Genomic DNA, 15,748 nt, shown 5'->3' with positions numbered 1-15,748 from the left:
ATCCCTGATGTTGTACAGTTTGCTCACATCCTCCCACAGCTTCTCTGCTTGGTGAGACAGATCCTCCATCAGTGCACGCTTAGAAGGATATAAAATGTTTTTTAGTTCTAAACCTGCTGGTTGCCAAAGCTAACTTACAAGAGGCACATTAAGAACTGGCAGAGTCAGGAGTATAATACTACATCATTTATATGTCTGGAGACTGTATATATGTGTGTAGTATATTAATACCATGTATGCAACAGACTACAGTGCATGCATGCAACATATAGTAAAATTAAAAAATAATAGGAAATATAGGCCTAAATAGTTTTTATGATTATTGTGAACTTAAAAGCAGTTTTAGGGGCACAGTAGCTGTATTCAGTATGCAACATGGGTTTATAAAACAAGTGCTAGAAAATTTGGTGCATTCTTAGGATTAAAATAAGCACTTAATACTCTGCTATACTTGAATGGGAACAGTAGCACTAGAAGACAGCAAACAAAGGGTTATGATAAATAGTGCATAGGAGCAGTGTGGAAAATTGTCAGATACTGTATTTGGGTCTGATTTTGATTAGAGATCTAGAAAAGAAGAAAACAAGACATTAATAAAACTTGTGGATAATATTAAGCAGAGATATTGTGAATGCAAGTGAGGGTAGACAAACATGAAACAAGCAAAACTCCTGGGAACAGAGATGTCTGACTGCTAAACAAGATGAAATTTCAGTGCAACAAGTAGAAGCTGAAAGGAATGGAAGGAAATACATCTGAAATGGACAAGTTCCCTGAAGCCCAGAAATCAGGGAACCTAATGGGTAGGAGAGTAGTTTGGGGTTTATGTGTGTGTTGAAATATTAAAATATGTATATGAAGGCAGCCTGACAAAAAAAGTAACAGTAGTAATCCTTCCCTTGAAGGTTCTGCTGAATAGTGCTTATGACTTAGTGCTGCATTTTTATAAAGATTAGTTTATGAAGCTCTGAAGTTCATACTGTAGGACGTGGTGGGGTTTCTTCAATCTAAACCAAAAAAGAACCCAGCACACTAAACTATCAGAATGGAAACCTTGATGTTTTAAGTGTGATTAATGGTGAGAACACTTACCATTGTATGATACCTCTTATTGATCTACATGAAAGGTGTTATGGTAGTGTGGTTTCTTTCTCTATTGGTTTTCTATAAATGCCATGAAGGAGGTTTTTTAAGCAGGGAAAAAAGACAAATTCCTAGGGAAGCTTATGACTATTTTAGCATACAAGCTTTTAAAAAATAACCTTGAAATATAGTTGGGAGACTATGATAGGTAGGTGGGATGAATCCTTGTATAACATAAATCATTCCTTGTATTTCTTGTTTGCTTTGCAACCTTTTTATTTTGATGGGAGACTTCTTTTCTGTAATGTTTATATCCTTTGCTGCTGCCAGCTGGCTGACAATTGCTTGCTTTACCTAGTACTTAATAGTTTTCCCAGGTACTTGTTTTACTTGCATCTTGATGATAAATGTTACTTTTTAGCAAGATATAACTAGATAATGAAATAATAAAATATTTCTCTTCCTGATACTTGAACAGTGTATGTGAAATCTCTGTAAGGTTTCATTTGATTCCTGAAATCAATAGCTGACAGAGGTTTTTTTTTTTCCCTATTTGAATGTATGTGGAACCCTGGAGATTGCACGATACTAGTTAATTGCCTCTTTTTTCTTTTTTAATTTATCTCTCTAGGATAATCTTTTCTTCCTGGGTCGTGACAGATTATTACCTGCTTGTGTTCAATGGGACGACGAATTCACTTTGTGGTTGACCCACAGGGTTGGTGCTGCATGGGCCTGATTATCTTTGTCTGGCTGTACAATACAATCTTCATTCCAAAAGTCATCCTTTTTCCTCACTATGAAGAGGGACATATTTCAGTTGTGGCAATTTTGTGTAAGTCAATTTAACTTAGCCCTTTTTTTCTGCTAGCAAAACCAGTATATTTGGGCAGTAGTTAACAGACATGAGAAAGGTCAGAAAATAAAGAATAAGGTGAAGGATAAAGATAAAGGATAAGAGTACTGGGATGCATCCTACATTTTTGTGTTCTGAGAAGTTGAGACACTTCATCCATTTCAAAGGTGTTATGGTAAAACTTGTTTGTGTGGGAACTGGCGAAAAGCGTTAATGCGGCTTTCAGATCCTGTAGCTAAAACTTGTTGAGAGAATTTCAGGCCCACAACTCTTAGTGCTTGTCAGAATTTGGGGTGGTAGTACTGATGGTTGACAAACTGAGCTTTGTTAGTTTTGTCATACATCCCTGGATGGGTCAGCTAATGTGAGTTACGCTAATTGGTTTTGCTGGGGAAAAGGCTTGAATTATAACTGGAACCAACTTTAAAGTGAAGATGGACTATTGGCAATGTCCTTTCATGTAGAGGCTTTGAGGTGTAGAATGATTGGTGCTTATTTGATAAGACAGTGGAGGAACTTTTTAAATATAGTAGTAAGGTCATAGTGGCATTCTGCTGGTGCTGTCAAAACAGTGTTCACTGCTACCTTTTCCTCTCTTTAAGACTGGGGAGTAGTTAATATTGTAGACTGTATAGGACCAAAAATATATCTGGAATTGAATGAGAAGCCTGAGTAATTTCCAACTTAGTGCCGAAGCATCTGTATTTTTGATGCAGTGTGTAGTAGATATTTTCTACACCTGAAAAAGACTAACAAATGCTTATTTATTTTTTCAGGTTATTACTTCTGCTCATTGTTTTGTATAGCTTCATTACTAAGAGCCTCAGTGGCTGATCCAGGAAAGTTACCTGAAAGCCCAAAGATACCAATTACAGGTACATTAAGTTGTTTCTGTATAAGTGAATAACGGTTATTTTAATGTCCTCAAAATAATTAGGAATCAATTTGATTTTGTGAGATTTGATGGAAACCATGAGCTGTCTGTGCTGAAGCCTATATTGTTAACGAAATTAAAATTGGTATGTCACTGTTTTTAACTTGTACATTTCTAGGACTTTCCCTTGTGTAGACTCAAAACTTCCTTTTCAAAACTTGTATTCCATCAGAACTTTAGATATGTAAGAACTTCTGTAGGACATTTTTCCATGGGAAGAATTTTTTTGCATTCTAGGCTTTCAAACATATTACATATACTTCTAATGTGATAGATATTTAATAAAAAATGTTTAGAGATGGTTAGTCATTATAATTCTACAGCTTTTTTCTAAGTAAATTTGTAAGATTTGAAAGTGGTGGTAGAAGGTACTCTTACACTGGATTTCACCTGTGCATTTTTTACACATTTCTTTTCAGTGACTTATGTTTGTATGGGCTGTAACCAAACAAATGTGACACTAATTATGTTGTGTTGCTATAGAGTGGCAACTTAACATGTGAGAATTCCCTTCTGTCCTTGTGAATTCATCCCACAGTTCCTGTAGGGTATCTGATGCTCCAGAAATTGGAGGAAATCTGAAATCTTAGTAATTCTCCACAGAGAAAGTCAATATTTTTATGAACTGTTTGATGCTATTGAGATGCTTGTCTAATGCATAGAGCTTTTACATAGCAGTTTAGAATGGAGCAGGGATATTAAGCAGCATGAGATTTGTCACATTAACAGAAAATACTTTTTGAATGTAGAAAATGTATCAAATTCAGTGAGGGGTGAATATTGCAGTCTTGTCTTGCAACATGGTGGATGCCAGGAGTAACATTTTGCTCTCTCTTCCTGATATTAGTGAGAATCTAGGATGACGTGTTTGGAAACATGATCTGTTCAGCCTCAGCACTGATGTTACGATGTGCACAAACTAGGCAGCAGATAGTAGGAAGGGATGTATCTCCCTGGGATTCAGATGTGAAACACTAATCGCAGAAAATCTCATGGCAGCGTTCTTTCTGCTGCTGGTAACTGAGCCTTTGATCCAGTAAAATGAAAGGTGGCTCAGACTTGGGTTCTACAGTGAGTGTTCTTGCTGCAGGAAGAACAACATGGATTGTGCAACCTGAGCTGAAGCATGAAGACACTCAGTACACTTACAATTACATTTATGAATGAATGGTCATTTACCTGCAAAATACCAGGACCAGTATAAATTGCCTTTGTGCACAAATGCTTCCTTCTCTTTTAAGGGATCCCTTTGAATAGCTCTCCAACCTCTTCATGCTCCATTCATTTCATACATCAATGATACCTTATAGATACTTCTGAAGATGGAACACTTAGGCTTGACTGTGACATTGGTATTACAATTTGGTGGGTGCTATATGAGGGGTTTTGTACTTTCTAAAGTAGCACTTCAGTTCTCTGGTATTCTCTAGGTTGACAGGAAGATACAGTTTTGGATGGTATAAATTGTATTCAAAAATGAGGTTGGGGGCTTTCTGAACTCTGCCGGAGCCACCCTATTAGGGAGTGACACCTTTGTGATTCTGGATTTATGGGAACAGATTGTAAATCAGTTTCCATCTGGCATTAATACTAGTTTAATGATCTCAGATATTGAGCTTCTTTACTTCCAGTGTCCAAATGTTATTTTGCAGGAAGAAAGACAAGCAGGTGGCTCAGCAGTGCTAAATTTAACGTTATTTTGTTTACTTAGGGGCAATGCTTTACCGTATAAAATTTCAGAACGCCCAACTGTAAAAACTAAGCTTATTTTTTTCCCCTGGGATTTAAGAAATATCTCTGCATCAAAAAAAGTTCTATTTAGGTAGAAACAACCAGTCAAGGTATTTAAGATTCTCAGTCATGCACCTATTTTCTTTAAAGTCAGAAAATATATGCTTTTATGAATGGAAGTATTATTTGTTTGGAAACAAACAGTGTTGATGTGATTTGTTTCCCATGTGAAAATGAACTTACTGAATATATAATTTGAATTCTCCTTTTCGAAGGCTTCCTCTAATTTGGGTGGTGCAATTTGAGATAAATCATATCTGAGCTGAGCAATAGTAGCTCCTGGTAGTTTCAGCTACTCAGTATCTCTGGAGATCAGCTTGAAGAATCTCACAGTAGGCATCCAAAAACAGTGTATATTTTTAAATACAAGCCTATCCTCTGTCTGTTCTTTGGTTGCCTTATGTGTAAAATTGCATATTGTGAGATGCATGCCTTAAAATGCTTTGAGATGGAAGGTGCTCTTGAAGTGTTCATTTTGTGTTTTATTTTAGTTAGCTAGCTCTGACAAGTTTGAGTAGCAGTATTTCCTCAGGAGGTTTTGGAGTGGCAGGGAGATTCATGGTTCTGTCTAGCAGATAGGTTTTTTAACAGTAGACGTGTAAGAAAATAATTGAATTACAATCTTCCTTGTTTGAGTGACAGCTATTGTGCTGTAATAATTACTCCCCAGAAACATATACGAGGAGAGAGGATTTTGGAGAAGAAAACTGGCACATAGTGGCAGTAATATCTTCCAGTTTAATTAAGGTGACAGTGGGAAAAAAGTTTGTTATATGCTGCTTACCCTTCTCAGATCATAGTAAGAATTCTTTTCTCTTTGAATCACTAGCATTTAGATTTATCATGAGTGTGCTGTGCTGAGTTTAGATCTCTCTAAGGTGTCTTTACATTTTCACCTAGAACGAGAATATTGGGAGTTATGTAACAAATGCAATATGATGAGACCAAAGCGTTCACACCACTGCAGTCGTTGTGGACATTGCGTGAGGAGGATGGATCACCACTGTCCATGGTAAGACCAGGACATTTGTTCTAACAATCTACTGTTGTTTTAGTGAATCATTTCAAAGTTCATGGTCTTGACTGTTGCTCATTTGTCATATTTCTTTCCCAGTAGTGCTTAATCATGTAGGCATTTAGAGCAGGGAAAGAACACCTTTGAGATGTTCTTACACCTACAAGTAAAACTGACAGTAAGAACTGTTGCAGTGTAACATTTTGTCATTGTCAATTTGTTATATGCCATATAGTTTTGGAAAATTCACATATTTTGTTTAAAGAATTGGAATTTTTACTCCTAAAACTGATCTCAACATAGTTAATTTGTATATTGCAGATTTATTTCATTTGTTGCAATTTAGTTTCTGATGCTGGAAAAAAGTATTTTTTGTAGGAAATTAAACAACATTTATGTTTCTTGAATTGAAATAAAAGATTACAATTTCAACATAAAAGGGAATGCTCTTCATAATAATAAAAATAGATCATGGTTTCAGATAGTTTTTGGTTTTTAGTTTACCAAATAGCTGTGCTGAGTAGAAAATGTTATTGACCTATACCATGCCCCACTTGCCATAGTGTCTCTGATTTTCTAGTGAAATTGCTTATTTTGCTGTTTTCTAACTAGTTTCAGTTGAAATGAACTAATCTAGCTAAAATTCTCTATTTAAACTGATTGTAGCTTAAAACAAAAATAAAGATTTCTGTCAGTAGTTCTGAGGTACCATTTCCGGCAAGACAGCAATGATGAGCTGCAGAGGACAGAATTGACATCAGGATCCTCCTGTGTTGATTTAGCCATTTTTCAAACTACCCTTTTTGTCAATTGCTACTTCACAAAATAATGCCAGTATGACTATTTGTCCTTATGTATGTATGTCGTCAGTATGACTTTTGTCATTATGGCTTAGCTTGGTACTGATGTCTGTGCCAGTGCTTGTATGAAATTGCACCCCAGCCACATTTTTTGTACCAATGTAACTCCTGTGAAGCAGACTAGACTTAGTTTTCAAAGGTTTTGAATCTCGTACTTAGTATTTCTAGAATCCTTGTGATTCCTTTACTCCTTTACGTTGGAGTATGCAAAAGAAGTTTCTGAATAGAGAAGCCCATTCTGTCTTCTATATCTTAGGCACCTTCCTAAGTCATGCTTATTTATCACTGGAGTACCTTGTGATCACATTTATTTCAAACCATTCATTTGCATTTCCAGTTTTTGGACTCCACATAGTTCACAGCAAGTGAAATGTGTTGAGTAGCGGAAGATAATAGGTATTACTGTGAAATTTTGCAGACTTTTAAAAAATAATTTTGTTACTTGAGTATTACTTAAAATTGTAGGACTATCTTTGCTATATGAAGAAACAGAGAAATATGTCTCGTGTTCTAAGCAGTGACCTCAGTAATGCAATCTACACTTTAAGTGGCAGTGTAGGGAAACCAGTCTTTACAGTAACTACCATCTCTAACATACAGACCATCACTTTGATTAAGAATGGAGTGATTAGTCATGATGTTTGCTCCATAAATAACGATAACTTCTCTTATTCAAAATATAACTTCAGTGTTAAAGTCTTTATATTTCTGTCTTTATGTATACACTTTGTTTCTCTGCAGGATTAATAATTGTGTTGGTGAAGACAATCATTGGCTGTTTTTACAGCTGTGTTTCTACACTCAGATCCTTAGTTCCTATACACTGATACTCGATTTCTGCCATTACTACTACTTTTTGCCTCTGAAGAAACAAAACTGGGTAAGAATCTGTTTTCTGTGCAAAGAGAATAAATAGCTAGTACTGCAATGTAAGTTATTTTGATATCTAGATACTACATGTTTCTTCTGAATTGTTGACAGTGAAGAGAGTTCATCTAGATGTATGTTATCAAGTGAGCAAACTGATTTATGGTAAGTAACAAAATACCATTCTAAAAGGGTATATGATTTCTATGTGTTAAAAACACAACATTAATTTTGTCAGAAATCTAGGAAAGGAGGACAGAACCAGTTAGATTCCTTTAGAAGTCATTAGTGAATACTGGGAAGAAGCAAGGTAACTACTTTAGGTGTATTCAAATTTCTTTTTACTTTCTCCAAAGTAAATTTATGCAGAGTATATATCTATCCTAAGTCTCTATTTAAAAGTGCTGATATTGCCAGAAATATAAGAAAAAAAACATACGATCATTCTGAAAGGAGAAAAATGTACATTGGTTTCAAAGCAGTATTTTGTGTTGCTTTGGAAAGGTCACATGGGTTAAGGGAGAATTAAGTTCCATTTGTTTTACTTGGACTCTGTCATTGTCATATTTCAACATCTTCTCATCAGCAAAATGCAGTTGAACACACGAACAGAGAAAATGGACTTACGGATTGGAATACAGTGAAAAATTATTGAATTTCTTCCATTATGGAATTGAAGTTGTAAAGTCTCTGTGTCTGGTGCTCATTTATGTCTATTATCTGTAATGTTCAGAATATTCAAGACGTTTACTTGAAAGTTGCTGAATGCTTGAAAGTGCTAGAACAGCAAAGCTGATACTCTTTATTTTGAAGAAAATGTTACGAGATCTTGATTGTAAAGAAACATAAAAACTTCTACCCAAAAACTGAAATAGACTTTGTATTTGTACTGGACTATAACAAATACAAACTCAGTAAATAGAAAAACCTAGAAAACAAGATTAAAACATATTCAAAATTAGGTAACATTCTGGATGTCCTACGTGAAGAGACTAAGACCATCCCAGAAATTGGTAGTGTACTCTAAATTTTGTTGAGATTTTTTTCCAAGTATTGAAGTGCTGCAGATTTTTTTTATTCCATGTTGATGTGACACCCTCGCATACTCTTTGCTGGTGACATCACACCCATCTTTCAAGGTCCCATTTTCCATTTTGTTGAACAACTTAAGTTTGTTGTATTATTTTGTATCCTAAATGGTATAAAATAAGAATAGTAAACCTCCTGAAAAATTCCACTTCTGGAAAAGAATGGGGCATAGCCTTCCAAGCTTCTTATTTGCTCCCATATGAATCTGCAGTGGATGTGATGTTCCCAAGAGAGCCTATGTGAAGATGATGTGTCAAAGGAGAGCGAAAAATGTAGGAAGACTGTACTCCTTGGATCATCCAGAACTGATAAAAGTGTTACATTCAAGTTGATAGATACCAGCTTTTTATTCTATGGAATGTACCAAAGTTGAGGTTTTTTGCAAATCTCTCTTAAAATAACTCCTAAAGGAATTTCATTTTTTAATTTTTTCATCTATATGAATATTTCCATTTAAGGGGTTTAAGGCACTCTAGAAATATGGAGAAGAATTTGCTGTCTGCTTGGAGCATCTTTCCATAGACACTGCCCTGTAAACTGAGACAGACCTGTAAAACACGTCTCTTAAAATGGAGTACTCACATTTTTCACTTTGTTTCCAGTTTGTTGCAGATGGGCTTTTCATATTCACCTTGTTCGACAGGCATTGTGAGATTTGAGGGAGCTATTTTGATTTGTTGTAGCTGGATTCAAATTAAAAAGGATATAAAATTGCAGTTTTTCTGTATTAGTGAAGAAATTTGTCATCTAAGTAAAATTTCTTATGAGTATGTTACGTTTTGGGTTTTTGGAAAGTTAATGTTTTCGAAAGGTAACTAAATGTAAATGCCTTTGCTTCTAGTTCCAGTAGCTTTGTAAACTTCTCTTTAATTTATAAACTAAGTTAACCCACTACATTTCTGGACAGAGTGATCTTACACTTTCTGTGTTCTGAAGGCTTCCTGTGCACAGGGTTTGCAGGTTTCAAGCGCAAAGGCTTCTCAATGATACTGATCTGAATACTGTATTGGGTATTGCAGTGCTTCTAGGAGGAGCGCTACTTTCCAAAGATAAAATCTTTGTATGAAATTGGCAGTGCTTCTTTCATAGTGTAATTTCATGGTAGAATATTTCCTTTTTATTTTGAGAGTCCCCTGAATGCTCTAACTTACTTTAAGTAATTACACTGTGTTTAGATAACGAACGCAAGTTCTATTTGTTAGCCTTGCCTTTTAAAAGCAGAATGAAAGGGAACCAAATTATTTGTTTGGAGATGGTCTGTGCAAGAGAGGAAGTGGGAAATCATGTTTACTTCAGACAGCTTACAACCTCTAAAGAAGTAATAATAAATAGTCTTTTGGAGAGAGGCCTGCTTTTAATACCTACCCTTTAGAAGATGTGACAGGTTATGAGGCAGAATACATATGCAATAATTACTTTAACCCAGTTTAATGTAGTTGCCTGAAGAGTGGATCAGGTTCCCATGTTTGACTGCCTAAATTTTTACACAGAGTCATGGAAAAAACGGAGTACTCTATTATGTTTGGGTTTGTTTTGTTTTGTTTTGTTTTAGCAGTGTTTTTTTTGGCTTTATCAATTTGCGTATGTGGACACTTCAGATGACACTCTTCCTTTTGAAAAACTGGGTCTGTGTTAAAGTGTATAACATTCTGTATCCCAGAGATAATTATGTTTACACTGTATAGAAAAACTGAGTAGACACAGGAGGTCTGGTTTGTTCAGACCTTTCTTAAGTCTAGTGTTACACTGAATAGTATTTAGCTTTCTCAGTTTTTCAGCAGCAGGATTGAGGGGCACACACTGAAGTACAGAAAATTAAGAATAATTTGTTTGGGTGTCTATAGTCAATATATCTGCCTGGAAGGTGACATCAGAACCTCATTAAGCTGATTTTTTAAAGTGTTGCTAAGGATATGATGCCATATAACTTCGTGCCACAGAATAATTTGTCAGAATTATGTAATTTTGACATCAAGTGAATGGGACCAGTGAGAAGATTTGCTTACTATTAGTTAGGCTTTTAGGCAAACATCCTGCAAGATTATTTTAGCTAAAGCTGAAGTACCATAGCATTCCAGAGACTGCAGTACCTTCTAGCTTTCACGGAAGTGCTGTTCTTTGTTGAAATTTTGGCTGTAACCAAGAGCTTACTTTTTCTGAATTGACAAGGCCTAGTGTTTAGCACAGATTCAAAAAACTGGGTAATTTTTTCTAAAGAGCCATCTGGGATTAGCTTACTTCCTGCTCATTAAAAATACTTGTGAATTTTTTGGCGGTGTGCCTTCATCTTAATTTTTATTCTTTGGATATAAAATAGTGCGTAACACAGAAGCTGTAGAATTAAAATTGCTTTTAATGCTGTTGTGAAATAATCATTTTATCACAGTACTGATTAATGCATTATGAAAATATGATCACTGTATGCATGTTAGTATTTCCTTCTGAATGAAAACTTGTGTTTTTATTTTTAAAGGATTAAGTAAGAAAAACCCAAACATGTTTAATTAAGTATACTAGGGTAAGGGTGATAGGTTTAAAGCTAATGGAGGAAGCTATTTCAATAGAGATACAATCTTTCAGCTTCAGGTCTTACAGCAGAAAATTGCTTCATAGTATTCTTGGCTCTTGTAATGGATACACTGTCAGAAAGATGGATTGTGGTTATTGCCTCTGTTTGTCCAGCAGGAGGAGTACAATTACTGCTAGAAGTGAAGGAAATGGTAATTAAATTGTCTATGTGAGATAGAAGCAAAATATATAATTCGAATAAAACAGCATATGAGTTCCTCTGCTATCTTTGGTGATTTTCAGAGGCTAAGTCTGGAACGTTCTTAGTTTTGCATCTGCATTAAAAAACATGAAGGTCGGGAAGTCTGTATCTTTTAGGAAGTATTCAGTCTTGTGGGTAGTCAGATGACAAGAATAAATACTAGTCTTCTCATGACTATATAGTTGCTGTCTACATGGCTGTGCTGGCACAGATTCTAGACATAGCTGGTCAAGTGGAAGGAATAATAAGTGCTTTGGCAGTGTATTTTACCTGATTCATAGAACACTTTTAATCTTTTCAGCAAAAGAAGTTTTGCTGATACATTCTGTTTGCTAGAAATTTTGCTAGAATTATTGTCATAGCAAATAACACTGACATAAAAACCTAAACCCCTTTGTTCTGGTTTAATTTTACTTTGTTCCCAGTTCTGCAGTTATCCATTGTATATTATGAAAATATTGTTACTTAACTGGTTTTTAAAGTGTTCTGAGCTCTGTTGGTAGAGGGGGGAGGAAACATCATGGAGGAAGCGTTGTGGCAATATCAGCTCGCTCTGTCTGGGACTCTGGTTTCCCAATTCCAAATAAAAGGTGTAGGGAAGTATTCAATAGACTTCACGAGAAGATTATTTACAGTAATATTTATTTCAGTATTATGTATTAACTAATATTAATTAAAATCTGGAAATATGTATCATCCAAAGTCCATTTATATTGTAAGGATAATCTAAAGGAAGTCTTTTCTCTTAGGGTCTTGAAATGACCTACAGGATGTGAGAGTTTTTAAAAAACTTGAAAAGACATCAAAATTTTCCTTCTCAGTGTTCTGCAAAACCAACCTAACCCTGCTCTCCTCCTGTATAATTATAAGGGCAGTCTCTGAATATTGAATTAAGTTTAGAAAGTAAATACATGGTCTTTAGAGAAAAGATAGGAATGACTGAGAGGATAACATTTTGTTAGAACTTAATGTATTGATAGTATCATTTTTATGCAAAGATTATGTGGCTTTTTCTTAAAATCTGTTCTAGTCTGAAATTATTTCAGCATTATCACTTCGGATTGAATTCTGTGTAGAAAATCATTTTTGGAATCAGAGTACTATTCCCATTTTCACTTTAAACCAAATCAGTCATGAATCAGACTCGAAAATTACTCATTTAGTAGACCTGAAATAGTCCTGAATCAAAAAGTGCTTTACATAAACATCAGGTTTTATTAATAATAAGTATCTCTACAAAAGGGCTTGTTAGAATGCAGCTCGTGTTCTGTGAATTAATTTTCTTTTTTTTTCCTTAACGTGAGCGAATTTTTTTCCCTTGTACCTCCCCTTCCTCTTGCTTCCTGAAAAACCTGCAGTCTGTATTTTTTGTTTTGCTTTTTTGAATCCGACAGCCTGGCTTTGTTCTGTGTTCTACACTGTTTTTATGGTAGCCAAGTTGATAGACTGACTTTATCATCAGACTGGGACAGGCATCCTGGGCATTTGCAACTGAGAATAGACAAGCAGGTTAGCATGTGTTACATGAGGTATCCCTTCCCCAAGAGAAAGATGAAGTATCTTTATATATTTAGTTAATATCATAATTCAGTAAAGAATCAAGTTACATAAATGAATCTTACATTGTAAATGAAAATTTAAGAAGGCTGTTTTTCACTTTGTCTCTTCTGGAACAGATATAATAGTCCTGTGTTGGTCCTGCTGAAAGCTCTCTCCTCTGTACAGAGTGTGCTGTTTTTAAAGGAATACTGTAAACCCTTGAAAATAATAAGCCAGTACTGCAAATGGCAGGGACCCGTTAAATGTTTTCCTGCCTTTTTTATGGTGTTGTTAGCAGGGTAAAAAGGAAGTTGAATTTGGAAGCAGTGGTCATATCATTGACTATGATCTTGAGCTGGACCCGTTATTGTTTTTGACCACTCTCTTGTATGATAGCATAAAGCTATAATAGCTGTTTTCCTAGTCAATGGTAGTATTCATCTGTAACAGTTGATGCTCACAAATGAAGACATGGCATGTGTTCTGCTGTGGGGTTGAGGAAGTCTTGTGTGAATCTGTTACGGAGACTGGCTTTCTGTGGAATGTTTTGGTATTGTCTGTTAAGATAAAGATGCCAGATCTCATGGTTTGTAACCCATTCCTCAACATAATCCTACAGACCCGCACCTTGTTTCGTATTTTGTGACAAGTTTCTGTTGTACAGATTTCTATCCATTTTTATAAGTAGCCAAGAATCCTTGCAGTTTGACTGGATGGATAGAAGTAGTGGCTAAATGGAACTTAAAAACCTTCAGAACAGGCAACAGCCTGGGGGGAGTGCACATCTGAGCTGTGTAGGAAACACTAAGTAGAAAGACAACAGCAGCAACCCATGTGAACTGAAGTTTTGACAGAGCAGTTAGGCTGTGACGTTGATAAAAAGGAGAGGAGAAAGGGGCTACCTGAAGGGCAGCTCTCGCTTTGTTAAAATTGTGCATTTAACATCTGTGCCAAAGCCACATATGTCAGCCTGGCCCAATGTGGAAAAAAGCTGCTGTGGGACGAAACCTTATTGTGCCATGAGAGAGAGTTCATGCATTGGTGATGTTAGCTTATGTGTGCTTAAGCTTTGTGCCTCAGTCTGTGTAGCTCTTTCTCTTAGCACAGACAGTGTGATTTTGGAGGTTGGGGGCCAGGCTGTGTCAGTATTCACACTGCACTGAAACTGGTGAGTCCTAAATGGTATTTGAACAAGAGGATCTGTTCAAAATACATTGAAAGAGGAATTGATTAATTATTGACTAGTCTTGTGGGTTGATTTATTATAGCTTTAATTGTTTTTCTTAGCTGGGAAAAATGTTTTTGTCAGTTCTGAGAAGGAGTAATAAAACAAACTGGATTGAGCTTTTATGTAAAGCAACACTATCCTAAAGGTATAATTATTATTATTACTATTACTGTGATTTAAATGGATTTTTAAAAACATTATTTTTTTCTATTTTCATGGAGTCACATGTTTCTGTTTCAATGCAGAATTGTGAAAATAGCTGTGTTATTAAGGTCTGATTACCAAAAGACTATTCCTGCATATACTTTGGTTTTCTATAGAAAAATGCTCTTCTGACTGTACAGATTTCTAGGTGAGGGCCCAGTATTGGTTTCCAGGTCATAATTGCCTCAGAGACTTTGATTCCCCTAGGGCTGTGTAATGGCTGGAAAAAAGGTTGGTGATGTCACCTCTTATCACTAGTAATTCAGCAACCCCCAGTCTTTTGCAGTAGATGCTTTCATCTTTTAGGGAGGAAGGAAGGAAGGAAAGACAGAGTAGTATTCCTTGGTCTTCATTATGAAAGGTTTTTCCTTTTCTGTACCTCTGGTTTTAACATGGGTTAAAAGGGCCAAATGCAAAACGGAACATGTCTTCTTTAGCCAAGATCTTCTGTTGTCATGTGTGGGGTGATGTCTCTTTTTCCTGCTGAAGATGATGCTCAAAAGAAGGAACTCTTCTAATTACAGGGTTAGGAGGGATGCTAAGAGCTGTGTTATAAACTTTCGTCTAATGGGAGAATGTGATATAGATCCAGAATGGGACTTCACTGTTGGCACTGTTCTCATTTCACTGTTTTCTGTCAAGTTGAGTTTGAATACATTAAAACATTTCTGACATAACAAAACAACATACCTATGAAGATATGAAGAGAAAGTATTTTACAGCTAGTAGAACTTGTGTTTTACCTTGCTTTTCTTTAAAGCTTTGGTGGGCTGGTGGGAAGGGGAATAAAGATTAGTATGAATGCTTTTATTTTGAGTTGATTTAACTTTGAATTAACTCGTTAACTGAATAAGAAGAGTTTAAAAAAAATCAAAATGAAGCATATATTTTCTACAGCAGCAAGAAAGGCCAATACTAACAAGAGCTGGCTTACCAGTTCAGCAAAGACTGGTGGGGTTTGCTTTCTTTTTAGCTTGTTAACTACCGAGTCCTACTTGTTCATTAAATATTGACTTTCTTCACAGCTTTAGTAGCCAGTATAAACTTTTTTCCTGGGTTTATATTTTGAACCTTCATGGAAATAATTTAAATCTAAATTCAGACTTCTTTACTATATAATTTGCTTTAACTGTTTTCTGTTTAATTAAAACCCAGCATTCCTGAATGTAAGAATTCCTCTTCCTTAAGTCCTACTGGTTGAACGTAAAGAAGGAAAGTTCAAAAGCAGGTTTTTTTTTTGTTTTTGTTTTTGTTTTTTTTTCATTCAGTTCACTTTTGTGTTCTGGTTGTAATTTAAAGTTTACTTGAAAGGTTTTAATAGTTTCCTGCTGTGATCTGGCTTTTCTAAGTGGAAAAACAGATGCGTACATTCAAAAGACAGCCTTGAGAACATAATCGTAACTTATAAATAAGAGAATGGGTGTGTTAACTCATTATCAAAGGGTAAGATGGGGTGTGAACTTGCAGTACATCTACAGTAACTGCCATGTATAAGTGTTTTCCTGTGATAAA

At 35.5% G+C, this 15,748-nt stretch overlaps 1 protein-coding gene across 6 annotated transcripts in view; it reads left to right on the top strand.

Moving 5' to 3' along the window:
• ZDHHC21 (zDHHC palmitoyltransferase 21) overlaps positions 1-15,748 on the top strand; it is a 44,288-nt gene that overhangs the window by 11,113 nt on the left and 17,427 nt on the right. For 5 of the 6 annotated variants that reach the window (XM_082336029.1, XM_082336031.1, XM_082336027.1 and 2 more), the window contains 4 exons: positions 1,715-1,918; positions 2,716-2,814; positions 5,565-5,676; positions 7,281-7,419. In XM_082336029.1, the coding sequence (XP_082192155.1) occupies positions 1,765-1,918; positions 2,716-2,814; positions 5,565-5,676; positions 7,281-7,419 (504 nt within the window). In that variant the 5' untranslated portion in view covers positions 1,715-1,764. The remainder of the gene's footprint in view (positions 1-1,714; positions 1,919-2,715; positions 2,815-5,564; positions 5,677-7,280; positions 7,420-15,748) is intronic. The other variant, XM_082336032.1, reaches the window with a different exon arrangement.

Source organism: Platalea leucorodia (genome assembly GCF_965183815.1).
Source record: "Platalea leucorodia genome assembly, chromosome: Z".
Lineage (NCBI taxonomy): Eukaryota > Metazoa > Chordata > Aves > Pelecaniformes > Threskiornithidae > Platalea > Platalea leucorodia.
Note: the sequence above shows the minus strand (reverse complement) of the source record. Positions and strands in the feature narration are given on the sequence as shown.